Source organism: Onychomys torridus, chromosome 2 (assembly GCF_903995425.1).
Source record: "Onychomys torridus chromosome 2, mOncTor1.1, whole genome shotgun sequence".
NCBI lineage: Eukaryota > Metazoa > Chordata > Mammalia > Rodentia > Cricetidae > Onychomys > Onychomys torridus.
Genome location: NC_050444.1, coordinates 113,361,901 through 113,378,312, shown reverse-complemented (window position 1 = coordinate 113,378,312; position 16,412 = coordinate 113,361,901). Strand labels below are relative to the sequence as shown.

The window sequence follows — 16,412 nt, the reverse complement described above, 5'->3', positions numbered from 1 at the left end:
ATGTTCAAATATATCAGAATATACATGTTGATCAAAGAATGCTTCTGACATGTGACCCGTGTATAGGAAAAGATTTATGAGGTATAAGCAAAACAAACTGGTTTCATAGTTAACATATCACTTCTATTTAAAGAGAATAAAATTATATGACATTAGTACTCCTTGAGAAAACCTAAGACACATTTTTTTTCAACTTTTTCTCCATCTCAGTTGGTCTTCTGCTGGGTGAGCTAGCAACAAAACTTCTTTCCATTTACAGTTTGTTTGCGAGCAGCAGATGATGTCTTTCGCCAACATGAGCAAATGTCAATTTCTTCATTTTTTCCCCATTTTAATAGTTCTTTGAGAACTTCACATAATGCACATTGATCATATTCGCTTCATTCCCCAATTCATTCTCGATTTATTCCCCCATCTGACCTACCAAACTGTGTCCTGTCTTCAGCTTTATGGAGTCTTACTTAGGCTGCCTATATATTCTTGAATGTGTAGCCTTCCCTGGAGCTTGGTCAAACCACCAGGGACCTTACTCTTAAAACAACCGGCTCTCCCTATACAGAAACTATCAACTGCCAACAACTACCTCATTAGGGAGTGGGACTTTATGCCTCTGCCCAGCTCCATGCTAGGACTTTTTCTGGCTTGAACTTATACAGGTCTTTCTTGTGCATGATGTCACAACTCCTATGAATTTATATGTGCATCCGCTCTGTTGTACCTACAAAACCATTTCCTTTCAGTCAACCACTGCCTCTGGATCTTGCAGTCTTTCTAATACCTCTTCCACAATGACCACTGGACCGTGTGTGGGAGGAGGGGATGTAGCACAGATGCATCCTTTAGAGCTGCATAATTGGCTGTCTCTTAGTCTATGCACCTTGACCAATTGTGAGTCTCTGTGTTAATAGTGTGAAACAACTCACAATATTAGAGGAAAATAAAAATCACAAAGGACCAGAAACTAATTTAATGACAGAGATAGAAGCAAGAGACAGAGGTGGGAGAAAAGAGAGGAGAAGGAATAAAAAAATTCATAGATAGGTGGGTCACAGCCTTAGCTGAGCAGGATACAGATATTTGACTACAGTTCTAACCACACTATATCAAAAATGCACCTATTACTGCCAGAGAAACATATTTATGTGGTATTGTGTTGCCTGAAAAATTGGGCAGGCTAATAAACTTATCTGGGGTCAGAGAACAGGACAGCCACAATATTAAACATGAGGATAGGCAGTGGTAGCACACGCCTTTAATTCTAGCACTCCAGAGACCTCTGGATCTCTGAGTTCAAGGCCACATTAGAAACAGTTAGGCACGGTGACACACGCCTTTAATCCTAGAAATCTAGCCTTTAATCCCAGGGGATGACCGCAGAAAGTAGAAAGATATATAAGGCGTGAAGACCAGAAACTAGAAGCATTTTGCTGGTTAAGCTTGTAGGCTTTTGAGTAGCACAGTTCAGCTGAGATTCATTTAGATGAGGACTCAGAAGCGTGCAGTCTGAGGAAACAAGACCTACTGAGGAACTGGCGAGGTGAGGCAGCTGTGGCTTGTTCTACTTCTCTGATCTTCCAGCATTCACCCCAATAACTGGCCTCAGGTTTGTTCTTATTAATAAGACCCGTTAAGATTCATGCTACATAACATATAAATGGGGGCTAGACAAGAAAGTATGAATTATTTCCACTGCCAAAACTTTGCTGGATCATCTCAAGCCTTAAATAACTGATTTTTCAGTTGTGACATATTATTTATTACCCAATATATCTCTTTGTGGGAATTCATGAAATGTTATACTAAGTCCAGTACATGTAACTATCCTCCTTCAATATTTGTTCTGTGTTGCAAATCTTTCCACACTCATGGTATGAAAAAGGGACATCTCTGATAGCCACTTGAAATGAAGATTCCATGACTGATTTAATTTATGTCACAGATAGACAAATGCACAAGATGTGAGGTGGCAAAGAGGGCAGAATGGCGCTATCACAGACAGGTCATGGACTTCTTTGTTTTCCTATGTAGCAATGCAAAATCCAGCTAGTCATGTTTCTACTTCCATCAGAATAGCTATCAATTTCATGGCTACATGGATTGTGACATTAGCCAGATTTGCTCATAGTTGCCTGGTCTCTGGATGCCCTTGACAGCAGACCCCAGTCTCCAGTCTGTTGGCTTTGCAGTAACTTGTTGGATTTCTAACCCAGGGTCCACTATTATGTGTTTGTTTTGGAGACAAGGTGTCACTGTACAGTTTAGGCTGGCCCTAACCCCCTAATCCTCCTGCCTTAGCCATGCCCCCTACTCCTGATATTCTGGGATGGATAGCCTAGGCCACCACACTCAGTTCTCACTGTAATCCTGAGGGCATCTAATTCCCTGTACAGAAGTCCTTTCTAGTTGATATACCTAAAGTAAGGTCTGTTTCCTGAACTGATATCAAAACCGCTTTCAGTATTGCTGCCAACCAGGAAAACTCAGCTCCGCTGTACATGCTTCCAAGGTAATGGTCCATTACTACTCATCACTCAGAGACTGTCTTCTTTTCTTGCACAGGTGGAGGAATTTTGTTAAGTGGCTAAACAGGGCTTCTTCTGAGTTGTTGTGTGATTTGCCTGTAGGTGAGTACTGCTCTTTTTTGTTCCTTGGCAAACCTAGCTGAGTTTTATCTCATTCTTCCCAAAAATATTCAGCGAAGGAAAGATAGGACTGAAAATGTCCTTAAAAATCATCCTTTTGGGTGAGTTAGATGATTAAAGGTGTGATACTTCAAGCTCTGTATTTCACTTTCTGTGGTAACCCTTGGATATGAATCTAGCACACTTGCACAGGAAGGTGGAACTGTTGGCTTAAATTTCAGATGCAGTCTCTTTAATCTAGCAATCCTTCAGGTTAGTGTCAACTTGGCTAATAAATAATCAAATATCATACAAATACATATATCAAATATACATATGTGTGTATAGTGATATATGTTTAGTGCAGCAAGGAAAAGATCCTTCATTGACTATTTAATTAAGTGGATTAAACTGTGGAGTTTTAAAACAACACAACTGGGCTGCTACATAATGATTTTCATGACATTTTATTAAGTGAGATTTTAAAGATGAACATGGCAAAATATTTACCAATTAGTAAGTTTAAATATGACAGGTGAAAAAATATATGCATTTGTATTAATCTGTTGCTATGATTTCTCTACTTAAATATCCACTAACTACTGTGAATCACAATGAAAGGTATCAAGTGTGTATGGTGGGGTGTGCTGTGGATGAATATATAAATCTATATCCAATTGAGCAGGGGAAACATGGAAATAGGTATAGGGAATTAGTCATATAAGTATCAGAGGCTAAAAAAGTTGAAAAAAGTATGAAGAATATATTCATGATCTTGGCCTCTATAACAAATTCTTATACTCTTGGAACTTCCAAAAATAGAAAATGCTAAATCTAAGTATCATCAAGGGCCATAGTCCCTCTGAAGTCTCTAGCAAAGGGTCTCTGTTTGCTTCTTCCAGCTTCTAGTAGGCCTAGGCCTCCCTTAGCCTGTTACATATAACCCTGTTGTCTGCCCACATCTTCCCTTGGCCTTCTTCTGTTTGCTTTGTTTCTCTGTATCCAAAGTCCTTCTCCTTTCTCTTACAAAGAAAGAGATAAGCTGTTCTCAACTTGATCTATCTATAAAGATTGTTTCCAGATAAGACAAACTCACAGATGCTGGTGGGTAGGAAATGAACATATAACTTGAGGGAGAGGACATAATTCTATGCTTTGCTTTGACAAAAGTCCAGATCTTAGTGACTAAGAAACATTCCAACCCTTGTGGCTGGAAAAAGCATGCTATAGATTGGCATACTACATCAAAAATCTTGAAGTCAGTATTCTTACACACCTGGTCAAGTATCTCTAAAGAAAAAAATCAAGGAACTAGAAAAAGCATTCCCCAGGACATCCTATGAACCTGGGTCTTAAGTGCCACATAGTTTTGAAGGGTGATGTACTCCTCTTTCAAAAAGAACACCATGTTATAATGTTGAGACCACTTAATGTGTGTCCTGTGCCTGTGGATTCACATATAACTCCTGTTAAGAATGATGAACATCATAATAGCTCTGCCCTTCCTCAGCACCAGATGAATGCTCACAACATCCTCACAGGGCTTTTCCTCTGCATGCATGCATCCTGGCCCCTCTCTGTCCAGATGCCATTCACTTTTAAGATCACTAATGAGATTGTGTTGGCATATACCCAAACAGCTTCAGTTTCATAATCACTTTTTCAGGCCCTATCTCAAAGTACAGTCACACTCCAAGCTATCTGGCATTAGAGTATCAGTGCACAAATGCTGCAGAAACACAATCCATCTGTAGCATGTGTCACAGATGAAGTACTGAACTGTAGGTGAATGATAACCTTATATTAGAGTGTTTCCTTTACTGAATCCTGACTTATTTTATTATCTTTAAAATGGAGAGAGAGAAAGAGGGAGAATAAGAAAGTACATGTGCTAGGGAGACAGATTCTATTATGTATACAGAGAGACTTGAGTCTGACAAAGAAAGCAGAATATTAATCTCTGTAGAGCAGCAAGAAAAACAGGGGAGGATTGCCATTGTTGCACTGTGTTATGGACTCATGCTTACTGAACATTAATGTGATGGGCCTTTTCCATTTCTAGGTCACTGGATCTGTTTTTGGAACCAAGAAAGATGGTGGTTATGATATTGTTAGAGGCTAAGATTAACTAGAACAAGCTTGGAGTTAGAACTGGATCTCAACCTACCAAACCCCAGTGCACTGGACTGGTAGTTGAGTGGTCCTACAAAGCAAAATGTAGTTTCTATCACCAAAAGGGGAAAAGGAAGGGGAGAATCTCTGGGAATGAGTGATGGCTAGAAGCTAAACAGACAAAAGGTGATTTACAGCCACCTCTGGTATTAGCAGACAACTGAAATTTTCTTCTTCTTAGTTAGGCCATCTGTTGAATAGAGATAATTTCCACCTTGCAGAGTTGTTTTTTAGATGATGTAGGAAATGTCTGCCATTGATAAACATTTGATGTATGTTAGTTTGCTGATCACACAAGCTTCACTCATTAGAGCCCAGAAGCTTTTACTTCAGTCAAATGCCACCAAACTTGTTCCATTTTAGAATCACCTAGAGAATACTTTTTAAAAGTACTATGGTGGGTTCTCCTCAGCTGAAATCAGGATTTAATTTTGTCTCGTGAATCATTTGTGCAATGGCCATTTTGTTGTTGTTGTTTTGTTTTTTTGAGACAGGGTTTCTCCGTGTAGTATTGGTGCCTGTCCTGGATCTCACTTTGTAGACCAGGCTGGCCTCGAACTCACAGAGATCTACCTGGCTCTGCATCCCAAGTGCTGGGATTAAAGGCATGCACCACCACTGACTGGCTCACAATGGTCATTTTTAAGCCCCTAAGTTGGTCTAATATACAGCACCAAACAGTACTGATTTCAGTAGTCAGTGGGAGCAAACAGGAGGGGATGAGTATACATATGAACATCACAATCTCCTAGCAGCCTTATACAACCTGGTCCTTCCCATGCTTGGAAACTCCTAGAAGCCAGTGGGGTTGATTTCCCCCAGTGCAAATCTTCCTCTGGCTGACTAGACAGGTGGTTCTCATTTACCCTTCCTTCTGTGTTAGGGAGAAGTAGAAAAAGAGATCTCCAGCACAGGTCTTTCAAACAATGTTTGCATATGCAAGCGATTACCTTTGTATATGCAATCAGATATGACAAAGGGAAGCAGTGCTTAAAATAAACTGAGTAGACTTTTTGTATATTCTCCTAAGGGAATACTGAAAGACTCAGACAGCAAGCAAGAGCTAGACAGAGACAAGTCTCAGTTCTAGGTCACATTCTAAGAAGTGCCATGTATTAGCTTGTGCCCAGGAAAATGTTTGGCATGCTGTATGGTAAATCCTTTCCTGTGGGGAAATGAGGTTTTGCCTAATGTTAAACACCTTCTCTTGTTGAGTATTTTACATAAATGACTTTAACCTAGTGGTATTACTGCAAGTTCCTAGATTTTCACAAATGAAAGAACTGGTCCAAAAGTTCACAGTTGGTAAAAGGAAAGTACAGGGTTAGTATTTAGGTTTGCCTTTCTGCCATACACAACAGTCAGAGTCCCTTTAGCTGTCTGTCTCTGTCAGAGTAAGCTGAGTGTTTCCTCTTGCAATAAAGAAAAAAATATTTTCTTTCACAAATGTGGTACAATGAGCAGATCTCAGTGTGAGTAGGTGTTCATGGGTTCCCATAATAACTTAAGTTCTCAACTGATTAATTCAGATTTGCCTCGAAGGGACTGCCATCAGAGCCTTCAATAAGCATCTGTCTTAGTTAGGGTTTCTATTGCTGAGAAGAGACATCATGACCATGGTAACTCTTATATGGGAAAACATTTAATTGGATGGCTTACAGTTCAGAGGTTCAGTCCATTATCATCATAGTGGGACATGGTGGTGGCATACAGGCAAACTTGGTGCTGGAGAAGAAGCTAAGAATTCTATATCTTTTTTTTTTTTTTAATTCTACATCTTGATCTGCAGGCAACAGGAAATGAACTGAGACACTAGGTGTGATCTGAGCATCTGAGACCCTATAGTGACACACTTCCTCCAACAAAGTGACATATCCTAATAGTGTAACTCCCTATGAGCTTATGGGGGTCAATTACATTCAAGCTACCACTGTATTGGTTGAAGTTTATTCTATGGTATCTGGGTTGGTTATAAAGATATATCTGGGTAGGTTGTAGTTAAAGAAATACAGAGATACATCCCTGTTCTCAGAGGAATGGAAAAGTAATTGGGGAAAGGAACTACACATTTAGTGGCTTTATTTTCCAAACTTTATTAAAAGTGCATAGTCATTCATCTATAAGCAAGCAGTGAGGACTATTTTCATGCTGGGTGCTGAGGCTTCAAGTGAATATGAAATTGCATTGTTGCATTGTCTTCTCCCTCAACAAATTGAAGAAAAGCTGGGGAGATGGCTCAGTTGGTAAAGTGCTTGCTGTATAAACAGGAGCACCCCAACACCTATAGAAAAGAAAAAAAGTCAGGCCCAGCAGGGCAGGACATGGCTATAACCACAGGACTGAGAGTGCAGATACAAGAAGGACTCTGGAGCTTGCTGGGCAGTCAGTCTAGCTAATTGGTGAGCTCTAAATTCTGGGGAAGATCCTGTCTCAAAAATAGAAGATAGAGAGTGCCTGAGGAAGATGCCTCTGGCCTCTACACTCACATGTACTCATGTTCATAGTGTACCCACACATATGCACACACACAAACATGTATACCCATGTCTACTATGCATTCATTTTTATTAAAAGTAGTAAGGCCCAACTGAGAACAATTGTATGTTTGTTAGTGACCTATTTAAATTTCACTTGGCCCTATGTGATAGTCACAGGGATTTAGAGTCCATAAGATGGGGAGTACTGAGCAGAAGGTTGTTCTTCATCTAAAGCAAGTTGTCTTTATCCATGAAGGCAACAGCCTACAGCCTGGGAATGGGAAGCATTCACACACCTGATGGGGAAGAGGGTGCAGAACTTGCATTCTAAGAGGCAGAGTGGCAGGAAGAGGCTGTCAGCCTCATTAAGCTACATAGACCTTTCTGATTCAGTGCCTTCCTTGGGTTATACTCTGGCTGATCCACACCTCCTCTTTGCAGGCACCATCACACTGCCTTTGTCCAAATGCTCATCCCTCCAATAATCGATTTGCTTCACTTCCTCCAAGAATCACTCCCTACCAATTCTACTGATTCTAAATAAGTTTAAATGTTTTCCTATTCCCTTATATTTCCTATCTGTGATATGTATGATATTGTGTTGAAGTAATTTGTTTGAGAAACTATTTATCATCCCCTCCCTTATTCTGAAATCCACGGGTAGAAACCTGGCCTTTTATCCACCAAGTGTCCCCATTGCCTAACACAATGCAAACCACCCAACAGAACCACAGTCTTGCCTTTGCCTCACGTGTATATATATGCTAAATATGTATGTCAAATTCAACCCTTTTTTATCTCTTTTTCTTGTTTAGGAAAGAATGAAAAGAAAACCCCAGGGGACTTGGTTGAAGTCCCTGAGAGACCCCAAAGCAAAACTGAACATATGGTATACAGCTGGGCATGCGGCATTCTGGGGAGGGCTTTGAGGACCCCTACCCCAAACTCCTACCTCTTGTTGGGCTGGAAGCCAACCATCCCCCATGGGTTCTTTATTTCCATCCTATACCTCAGTGTCAGACTGTCTTTAGGACCTGCTTCACGCAGAAAAGGAAGGCAGATCAACTCCTAGAATATGGTTTAACTCGCATTCTAGTTAGTATGTGGAAGTCTCTTGCCCTTGCTCATTGATGGGCTTGCCTTATGCCCCAAGCAATTGTTCTTATAGCATGTGTACAACTGAGCTTCCAAAACGTGTGACCAACAACTGTCATCAAATTAAAGGGTGGTCAGAAAACCATTTTAATATCTTAACTCCAGCTTCCAGTACCCAAGGGTGACCTTTCCCCAAGGGATCACTTTTTAAAAATGTAACAAGTTCTCTGAAAGTAAAACAAGGAAGATGAAAATAAATATCTAGCAAATGGTTAAAACTCCATCTTAATAGTCTCAGAATTTAGCCAGAAGATTTTTGAAAAATTGAAAAGCAGCATGAGTTTCTCTATTGTTGTTTTGAAAGGTCAGGATTAGAACATAATTTGTCTTAAAATGATGTGAGGCCTCTTCATGCACTTCACACATGGAAATATTTTAGAAAACAGTATCCATTTTGGCAAGCATCTTGCCATGAAGAAAACAACCACAAATGCTTTTCTCCTTGAGTGTTAAGTCTGTTGTGAATAAGATTGTAAAAAAAAATTCATTTTGCTCTTTTATTTTGCCTCCTGTTGAAGGGTTGTTTTGCATTTCTGTAATAATTGACTCTTCTCACATCCTTGTACAAGTAAGCCTTCATTGCCCCACTTTTAAAAAAGGAGATGAAGCAGGCAGTTGATAAAACAACTTTCCTATGATACCAGAGAAAATAATTCATCCATATGTTCATTCATTCATTCATTCATTCATTCATTCATTCTTTGACATTTATTCAACAAGCATGTATTGAGAACTTCTGTCAGGCACTAACTAGACCTTTGGGATTTTTCAATAACTATCTCCTATCACCTTAAGGGTATATCAATAACTATCTCTAGGCAATAGATACTTAGACATACATAGTATTCAGTGGTGAGTGCCTGGACAGGCAAATGGATGACAAAGAATAAACTCTTGCCATTGTGGGCTGTAAGGGAAGGCAGTACAAGAAGCAGAATGTGAGATGTGTCTTGCAAGTGGCATAGGAGCCCAACCATTCCAGGTACATGCATCAAAAAGGGCTTATGTAACTAATGGAATGACTTTATAAAGAGATAAAGACAAAAAGAATATCCAGTTGTCAGGTTTTATGTGCCTGGAAAAAATGATACCTATGTAAGACTGAAAGGGATAAGCAGAGAAATAAGCAAAAAGAACATTAATATCCCTTGGCCCAAGCAAGGAATTTGGACTTCTCCTGGTACATAAAAGTGATAGAGAGTACATTAGTTACTTGTTCCATTACTGAGCCTAATTTGGGTTGACACATGTGTCTACTTCTCCTTGTCTTTATCAGAGAGTGGGGATGTAGCCAAAGAAATTTTAAAAAATAAATAAAATTGAACTTTTTATATAAAAACAATCTGTGTATGTAAGTAAGTACATTAAATGAATAGATTTTTTTCTAAAGCGTTCACCCTTTCTAAAGTTGCCCAAAGCTCTAAAAAAAAAAAAAAAAATGCATCAGAATAATTGTTTTTCTCTATATGAAAATTTTCTTTGTCCCCAAATTAATTTTATCAAAACAGAATTATTTTATATTCATCCTGAAAACTTACCAGTTGCCTGTCAACTGTGTCAGTGTGATTTCACACAGTGTTCTAGTATTTCAAACAAAGAATTCTTCACATTCCCCGGGAGCAACCTCATCCATGTCTGTCATCCAACTCAGAGGCAAGCTTATTACAGGCGCTCTTCTGCAGGAGTTTGGGGTGTTCACTCTTTACACATGAGAGGTTTGACATTGGAGAAAGACTGCAAAGCTTCAGATATCTGAAGGTCAAGGAAATGCAGATGGTGCCAGTCAGAGGCATTGTTTTATGGTGAGTTACGCACATTTTAGATGGCAATGAACAGAATCAACTCTACTAGCTTAATTAACAGAAAAACAGGAACTTTTTACTGTGTTAACTATGGACAGAAGTGTAACATAAACTAAACCAAGGAGTCAAACATGGGCAAGCTTCCTTATCTTTATTGTGAGCATCATGTTCCCTGCCCCTTTTCTGCTGGACAATAGTTGCACTACTTGTTGTGTACTGGATGCCCAGCCTCAAACCATGCAAATAGTACATGGTGTTTCTTCCTATAATCACATGGACTGGAAAGGCAGGAGACAAATTTACCTGAAGACCAGAACAGTGCTGATGAGGCCACAGACATTCATACACTGAAGCTGTCAGGATGCCTTACTTGGCACCAAGGGGTCTCACTCACCTATTTTATCATAAAAGCACTTTTTTGTTCTGTAGTGGACATGAGATTTGAATACTGAAGTGATCTAGGTATCACTTGTATGCCCTGCTTATAGTTTGGGGTCTAATATGAGGCCTGCCCAGTCTTACAAGTCTCTTGTCCTCTCTGAGCTTCCATTTCTGTTATTATAATTACAGTCAGAGAGAAACTTAGATATTCTTTAAACTAGGCCTACATGCCAAGGGTGGCATTATTATTGTGCCAGTCATTCATTCAACACAAAACCTGAGGAGATAGTAGCTTTTCCCAGAAGCCCCTTCCATGCAGATTCTTCTAGCACCCTTTAGAGAATTATATCAGGTCTGTCAGCCAGGCCCCAAGTCCTTTGCCTGTTTCAAAGCAGAAAACTGAACAAAAATGATGATGTCATCTTTCTCAAAGAAACAAAAACTTGTCATGTTTGCATTCAGCAAAAACTTGGCAGATAGAGCATTGTGCTGCCAAATCTGTTAGACTCTTTCTTGTTTTCCAAAGGCAGACCATGCAATAAATCTTTCTGGTTGTATGGCCTCGTCTTTAGCCAAAAGTCTAGAGAAGCTCTGGATAGTGAATATGTGCCAGTGAGATGCTTATGTTGTTTTGCTAGAAAACTCCAGAAGAGAATCCATGGCAAGAAAACTCTACCACTATGACTTCAGTCCCACCAGATCCAAGGAACTCCTTTAAGAACAGGCCAGCCTCTCAGCCTGTTTTGAGTCCGGCCATGATGAAGGATGCTGAACAACCTGAGCTCTGGATAGACAGATTCAGAAAGCTGGAAAATGCCCTCTACTTATGTGACCTTAGCAACACTGGTAAAGTATGAATTCCAAAGCCCACTAACCTATCTCTATTGTGTTCTAACTTATACATGAATAGCTGGCTTGTTTTCATTTTATATGTCAATGATACATTTTATCTAGAAAACAGATGCCTGGCAGAATCAGAAAACACAGAGATAAGTCAAAGAATGCCTCCCCACACCAAGGTGACTGAAAATGGCATTGTGTTTCTTATCCCTACCTCTACTTTTTTGCCCGCCAAACACATACTTCATTCTTGTAATTCCCTTAACTCCTTTTTGCTTCCATGATAAACTCCAAAATACTTAGCAAATCAAAAATAAAGGGTCTATTGACCTGAGATGTCCCTTGTACATTTTTTTAAGCGTTCCTCACACAGTCATAATGGGTCACTTTTTGCCTTTCCTCAAATATGCCTTACTTTCCCATTTGTCTGAGTCGTCTGTCGGTCTGGTCTCTTTTGCCACAATATTATTTATACTTGAATCTAATCACTGTTCTCTGGGGCTTGAGACAGATCTAGGTCAGACTTCATCTGGCTTTGCCAGATTCTTTAATATCTACCATCATATTTGATACCATGTATTTTTTTGCTTGACAGTTCATGCTCTCTCACTAGTAGACTATACTTTTTTCTAGTGCCTAATACAAGCATAATTTTTTGAAGAGTGTTTCTTTAATTTGGAGAAAATAAATTATTGCATGAGTATAAATAACTAAATATAACATACAAGGTGACATGTACTCATATTGTGCCATGTGGGCACTCAGAGAAAGAAGAATCCTTTTGTGGGATCAGCAAAGGATTTATTAATGTTAAAAATGATCACTAAAGGTTGAGTGCAAATATGCTCTGTAAAAGCATTCATATGAAAATAGTGATGTCTTCATTATCATTGTATGTTCTTTTTTTTCTGTTTTGGATTTCTAATACAATTTTAGACTTCCTGAAATATAATTGCATACTATGCCAAGATTTTTAATAATTATGTGAAAGGGGGAAGAAAAAGAAATTTAGACAAAACTAAAAACTTCACATACAAGATTAAGCTAGCTGAATGATGAAATAATTATTAAAATTGTATTAATGACCCCAGAGCTGTGTTAGAGGCTAGACCAGGAAGAAAACAAGAAAGCATGAGTCACAGCTTCTGGCCCCAAGGACAGACTTCTAGGTAAGGTGCAGAGACTCACAGTAGTTAATAGCATTACAAAGGAAAAGTAAAGAGATAATACATAATAAAATTTTATGATTGAAGGAAGGATTGAAAATTAAGTAGTCAAAGGAAACACATCAGGTGCTCAGTTACTATTAAATATGAGAAAGGAGTTCTAATATACTATGTATGTCAAATCATCTAAAAAGAAGGAATTTTGGATAATTTCCTAATAAGAAATGATAAATATTTGAAGTAAATATGCCTACTCCAATTAAATTATACAAAGTTTATTTTTAGTAGAACATCACATGGTATTCCATAAATATATATCAACTGAAATTGCTAATATAAAAAAGAAAGAGACAAGATACTAAAGGAAACTTAGCATATAATGTCAACAGAAGTACCAGAGACAGTAATGGGAAGGCAGAGCTGGACCTGAAACATGATGTAAGGAATGTTTGGTGATATTAACAACTTATTCTAAGTTGAAACCATCTTCTTCAAATGTTAGGAGTTGAGCTCACTCATGACAGGGAAAAGAATAAACAAGACAAACCTGGAAGATGACATTAGATCATTAGATGCATGTTGAAGTTGAGACTCTACCATGAATCCTGGGAGCTAGGATAAGGCTTCCTTCTTTACCAGAATCCATCAAAAGTTCAACCAGAGAAGGTTATCAGGAAAGCTGAGATATATCATTTGTGGAGGATTTCTCTGGGGAAGAAGGGAGATTAAAAGGTTATTGAAGCAACCTTGAGCCTAGCTATATACTGTGTGGAAAGAAAAGGCATTCCTAAATAAAATGTCAAATCATGATAATGGATGCTGGATCCTAAATTTAGTTGCTAAGAAACTCCCCAAAGATTTGGACTTTTCTCATAGGAATGAAACAGTTTAAGGGAAAAAATGTAGTTTTGTTGACTTTGGGGACAGATTCTGATGGCTTTGAGATGGGTTTTTCATGCCCCCTTCACTGTTTATGCCTGTTTTCTCCGTTTCTATGAAATTTGCTAGTTGCTCAACAGCCAAAGAATGTATCAGCCAGATCTGGGAACATCTACAACTGTCTTTAATGGGAAAGAGGATTAACTAAGGTCACGCTGTTGGTTCATTAGCCACAGTATTTCACAAACCATGAAGGCCTTTTCTAGATGTGGAGCTGACAACACCTGCTCTGCCCACAGATGACTCACTGTTCTTTATTATGTGCAAGGAGCTAAGTAGGCCAGTGCATTCCCTATCCAGGATCCAGGCAGACCATCCATCATCAAATCAGTGTTTCTGGGAACCTACTGATCTTATCCACTAATGGGGGTTGTGAAGAAAATAGCCTTGAAGAGAAGGAACAAGGAATGACAAGTATTCTAAAGAAAGAGCAAATGGTGTACTAAGAATTCACCCAGTGAACCAAAGTCTAAATAGAAAATATAAAGTCAAAGGGGCAGAATGCCTTAAAGGACATTCTTTCTATGGGCCTGAATATTTCATGATTTTCCTCTCTAAATTTTTATTTTGGTCAGAATATGAAGGGCTAATGCCCTTCTTTGCAGAGGAAAAACTCAAGTTCAAAATGATAACATAGAAGCCAATAGGAATCTAATCTATAATTCAAACCTAGGTCTTCCTGATGTCTCACTACATCTAGTATTCAAGACATACTAGAAGGAGAATGATGATTTGCTTATTTTGATCAAGAGATATAGATTCAAACCCAGACTCTATCAGTTAATGTTCCCCATCTTCAAGACTGTTCAGAACCAGCTGCCTCCTAAATGAGGTGGATCTTCCTATGTTGATCAACAATCCAGAAAATCCCAAAGACATGCCTATGGGCTAAAATGATTTAGATAATTCCTAACTAATATTCTTCCAGGTTGTATCAAGTTGAAAGTTAAAACTGACCAGGACACAAGAGAGGCATCTTTTAATTTTTTTAATTTTTTTTTTTTATTTTTTGATTTTTTGAGACAGGGTTTCTCTGTGTAGTTTTGGTGTCTGTCCTGGATCTTGCTTTGTAGACAGGCTGGCCTCAAACTCAGGCTCTGCCTCCCAAGTGTTGGGATTAAAGTGTGCACCTCCTTTAATCCTTAAAGACATTGGAAAGCTTTTTTTGGGAGATGGGTCACTTTATGGCATATATTTCTCAGTTCAAAGAACACAATTAACAGATAATATGACCCACATTTAATCTCTTACCCTCATTTTATGTGACATAGTAGTTAACTTTGAGCATGCTTAAGCAAATGATTGAACAACTCTATGAGTCAGTTTTTCCCTTTATTAAATAGGTCATGGTAAGAGCCAAATAAATAAATAAATAAATAAATAAATAAATAAATAAATAAATAATGTAAAATGCTTGGAATAAAGCTTCAGATATGGGCTCTTTTGTAGGAAAACATTCATTATTGTATTTATTGTTCCACTTCAGTGAATCTTTTGTATAACTTATCTTCCTCATGATTTGGAGAACTTCCATAGACAACAGAATTATTTCTCTGTATTCTAAGTGCAGCATCTAACACATTTAAGCTTCTAATTCAGGCTTCTGAACCAGTTAGTGATCATTAATGATACTGTGATCCACACTTACAGTCCTCTCTGCCACTATCACCCAACCTTCATGCAGAAAGCATGCTGACACTTCGTCATTGAGGCATCTGACATATGGGTGACAGAATGCTTGCTGTGCATCCACACTTCTGTCACACAGGTTAGTTGGCGAGAGTCACAGGAGAATGTCAGGAAGGAGCAGTTCAATGTCTACGTGTTTTGAAACATCCATAGGTACTTTTATAATAAAAGAAGCCAGGATATTTAGGAATGCTTTTAACAGGCACCCCACTTCCTTGAAAATTTTTCCTAAAATGTATAGATAGAATGAGCTTAAATTCCTTAGAACATACAGATGGTGTTACTGGACTCATCTGCTTTATTTTACCCCAAAGTCACCTCCTAAGGTCTATAAGCATATCTAAGAATCTAAATATCTTAAGTCAATTTAAAGAACCTTAAAGTCTTAGAATATTAGTGTTTAGCATCTACCTACAACTCATTCAGGCTAACATATATCTTTCCTTAATTTTTCACTTCCTCATTTAAAAAAAAAAAAACTTATTCTACCAATGGCATCACAGGAGTTTTGGAGAAGGAGAGAGCCAGACGCCTCATACACAACTACAATCTCATTTACAACTTGTCCCTGAGTCCTCGGAGAATTGACCAGGCTCTGCGGAGGTTCCGTTCTGGAGAAGATGTAATCTTGGAGCCAGCACTGCGGTATTTAAAGGAGCTGTGAGAACAAGCATGCACTATTAGAGCAATGTTTCTTTCATTTCCCCTTTACCTGGACTTATGCTTCTCCTCAGGCTGAGTGCTAGGGTAGAGGCTTTTTTTGAGCTGAGACAAATGTTCTAGCCACTTTTGACTTGGACTTGGCTATGATGAGGAGCCATTCACAATGATCAGAGAAATCTACTTTTTCTTCTGATGTAACAAGAGACCAATCACTTAAAGGGCTCTTCTGTTCTTATAGTGCTTATTATCAATGTGTTTAATATTTTTCTACATTGCCAACAAACTGGCTTTGTAAACAACATGAGTTCATGTGTCAAAAAGCATGCAGAATGGTGTTGACTCACGAGAATGTCTGATGCAGAGGAGCCCTCAATAGATTTTTTTGTTTGGTTTGGTTTTGAGACAGGGTCTAATTATATAGTCCAGATTGACTTTCAACTTGTAATCTTACTGTCTCAGATTCCTGAGGGCTCCAATACATAATTCCCCATGTAGATAATTAGGTCC

At 38.6% G+C, this 16,412-nt stretch overlaps 1 protein-coding gene across 1 annotated transcript in view; it reads left to right on the top strand.

The window, feature by feature from the left end:
* Nucleotides 1-15,906, top strand: part of C2H1orf87 (chromosome 2 C1orf87 homolog) — a 75,325-nt gene extending 59,419 nt beyond the window's left edge. Inside the window, exons 8-11 of the mRNA XM_036180085.1 lie at nucleotides 2,560-2,624; nucleotides 8,086-8,159; nucleotides 11,247-11,454; nucleotides 15,746-15,906. Of these exons, the coding sequence (XP_036035978.1) occupies nucleotides 2,560-2,624; nucleotides 8,086-8,159; nucleotides 11,247-11,454; nucleotides 15,746-15,906 (508 nt within the window). The remainder of the gene's footprint in view (nucleotides 1-2,559; nucleotides 2,625-8,085; nucleotides 8,160-11,246; nucleotides 11,455-15,745) is intronic.
* Nucleotides 15,907-16,412: the final 506 nt, after the last annotated feature.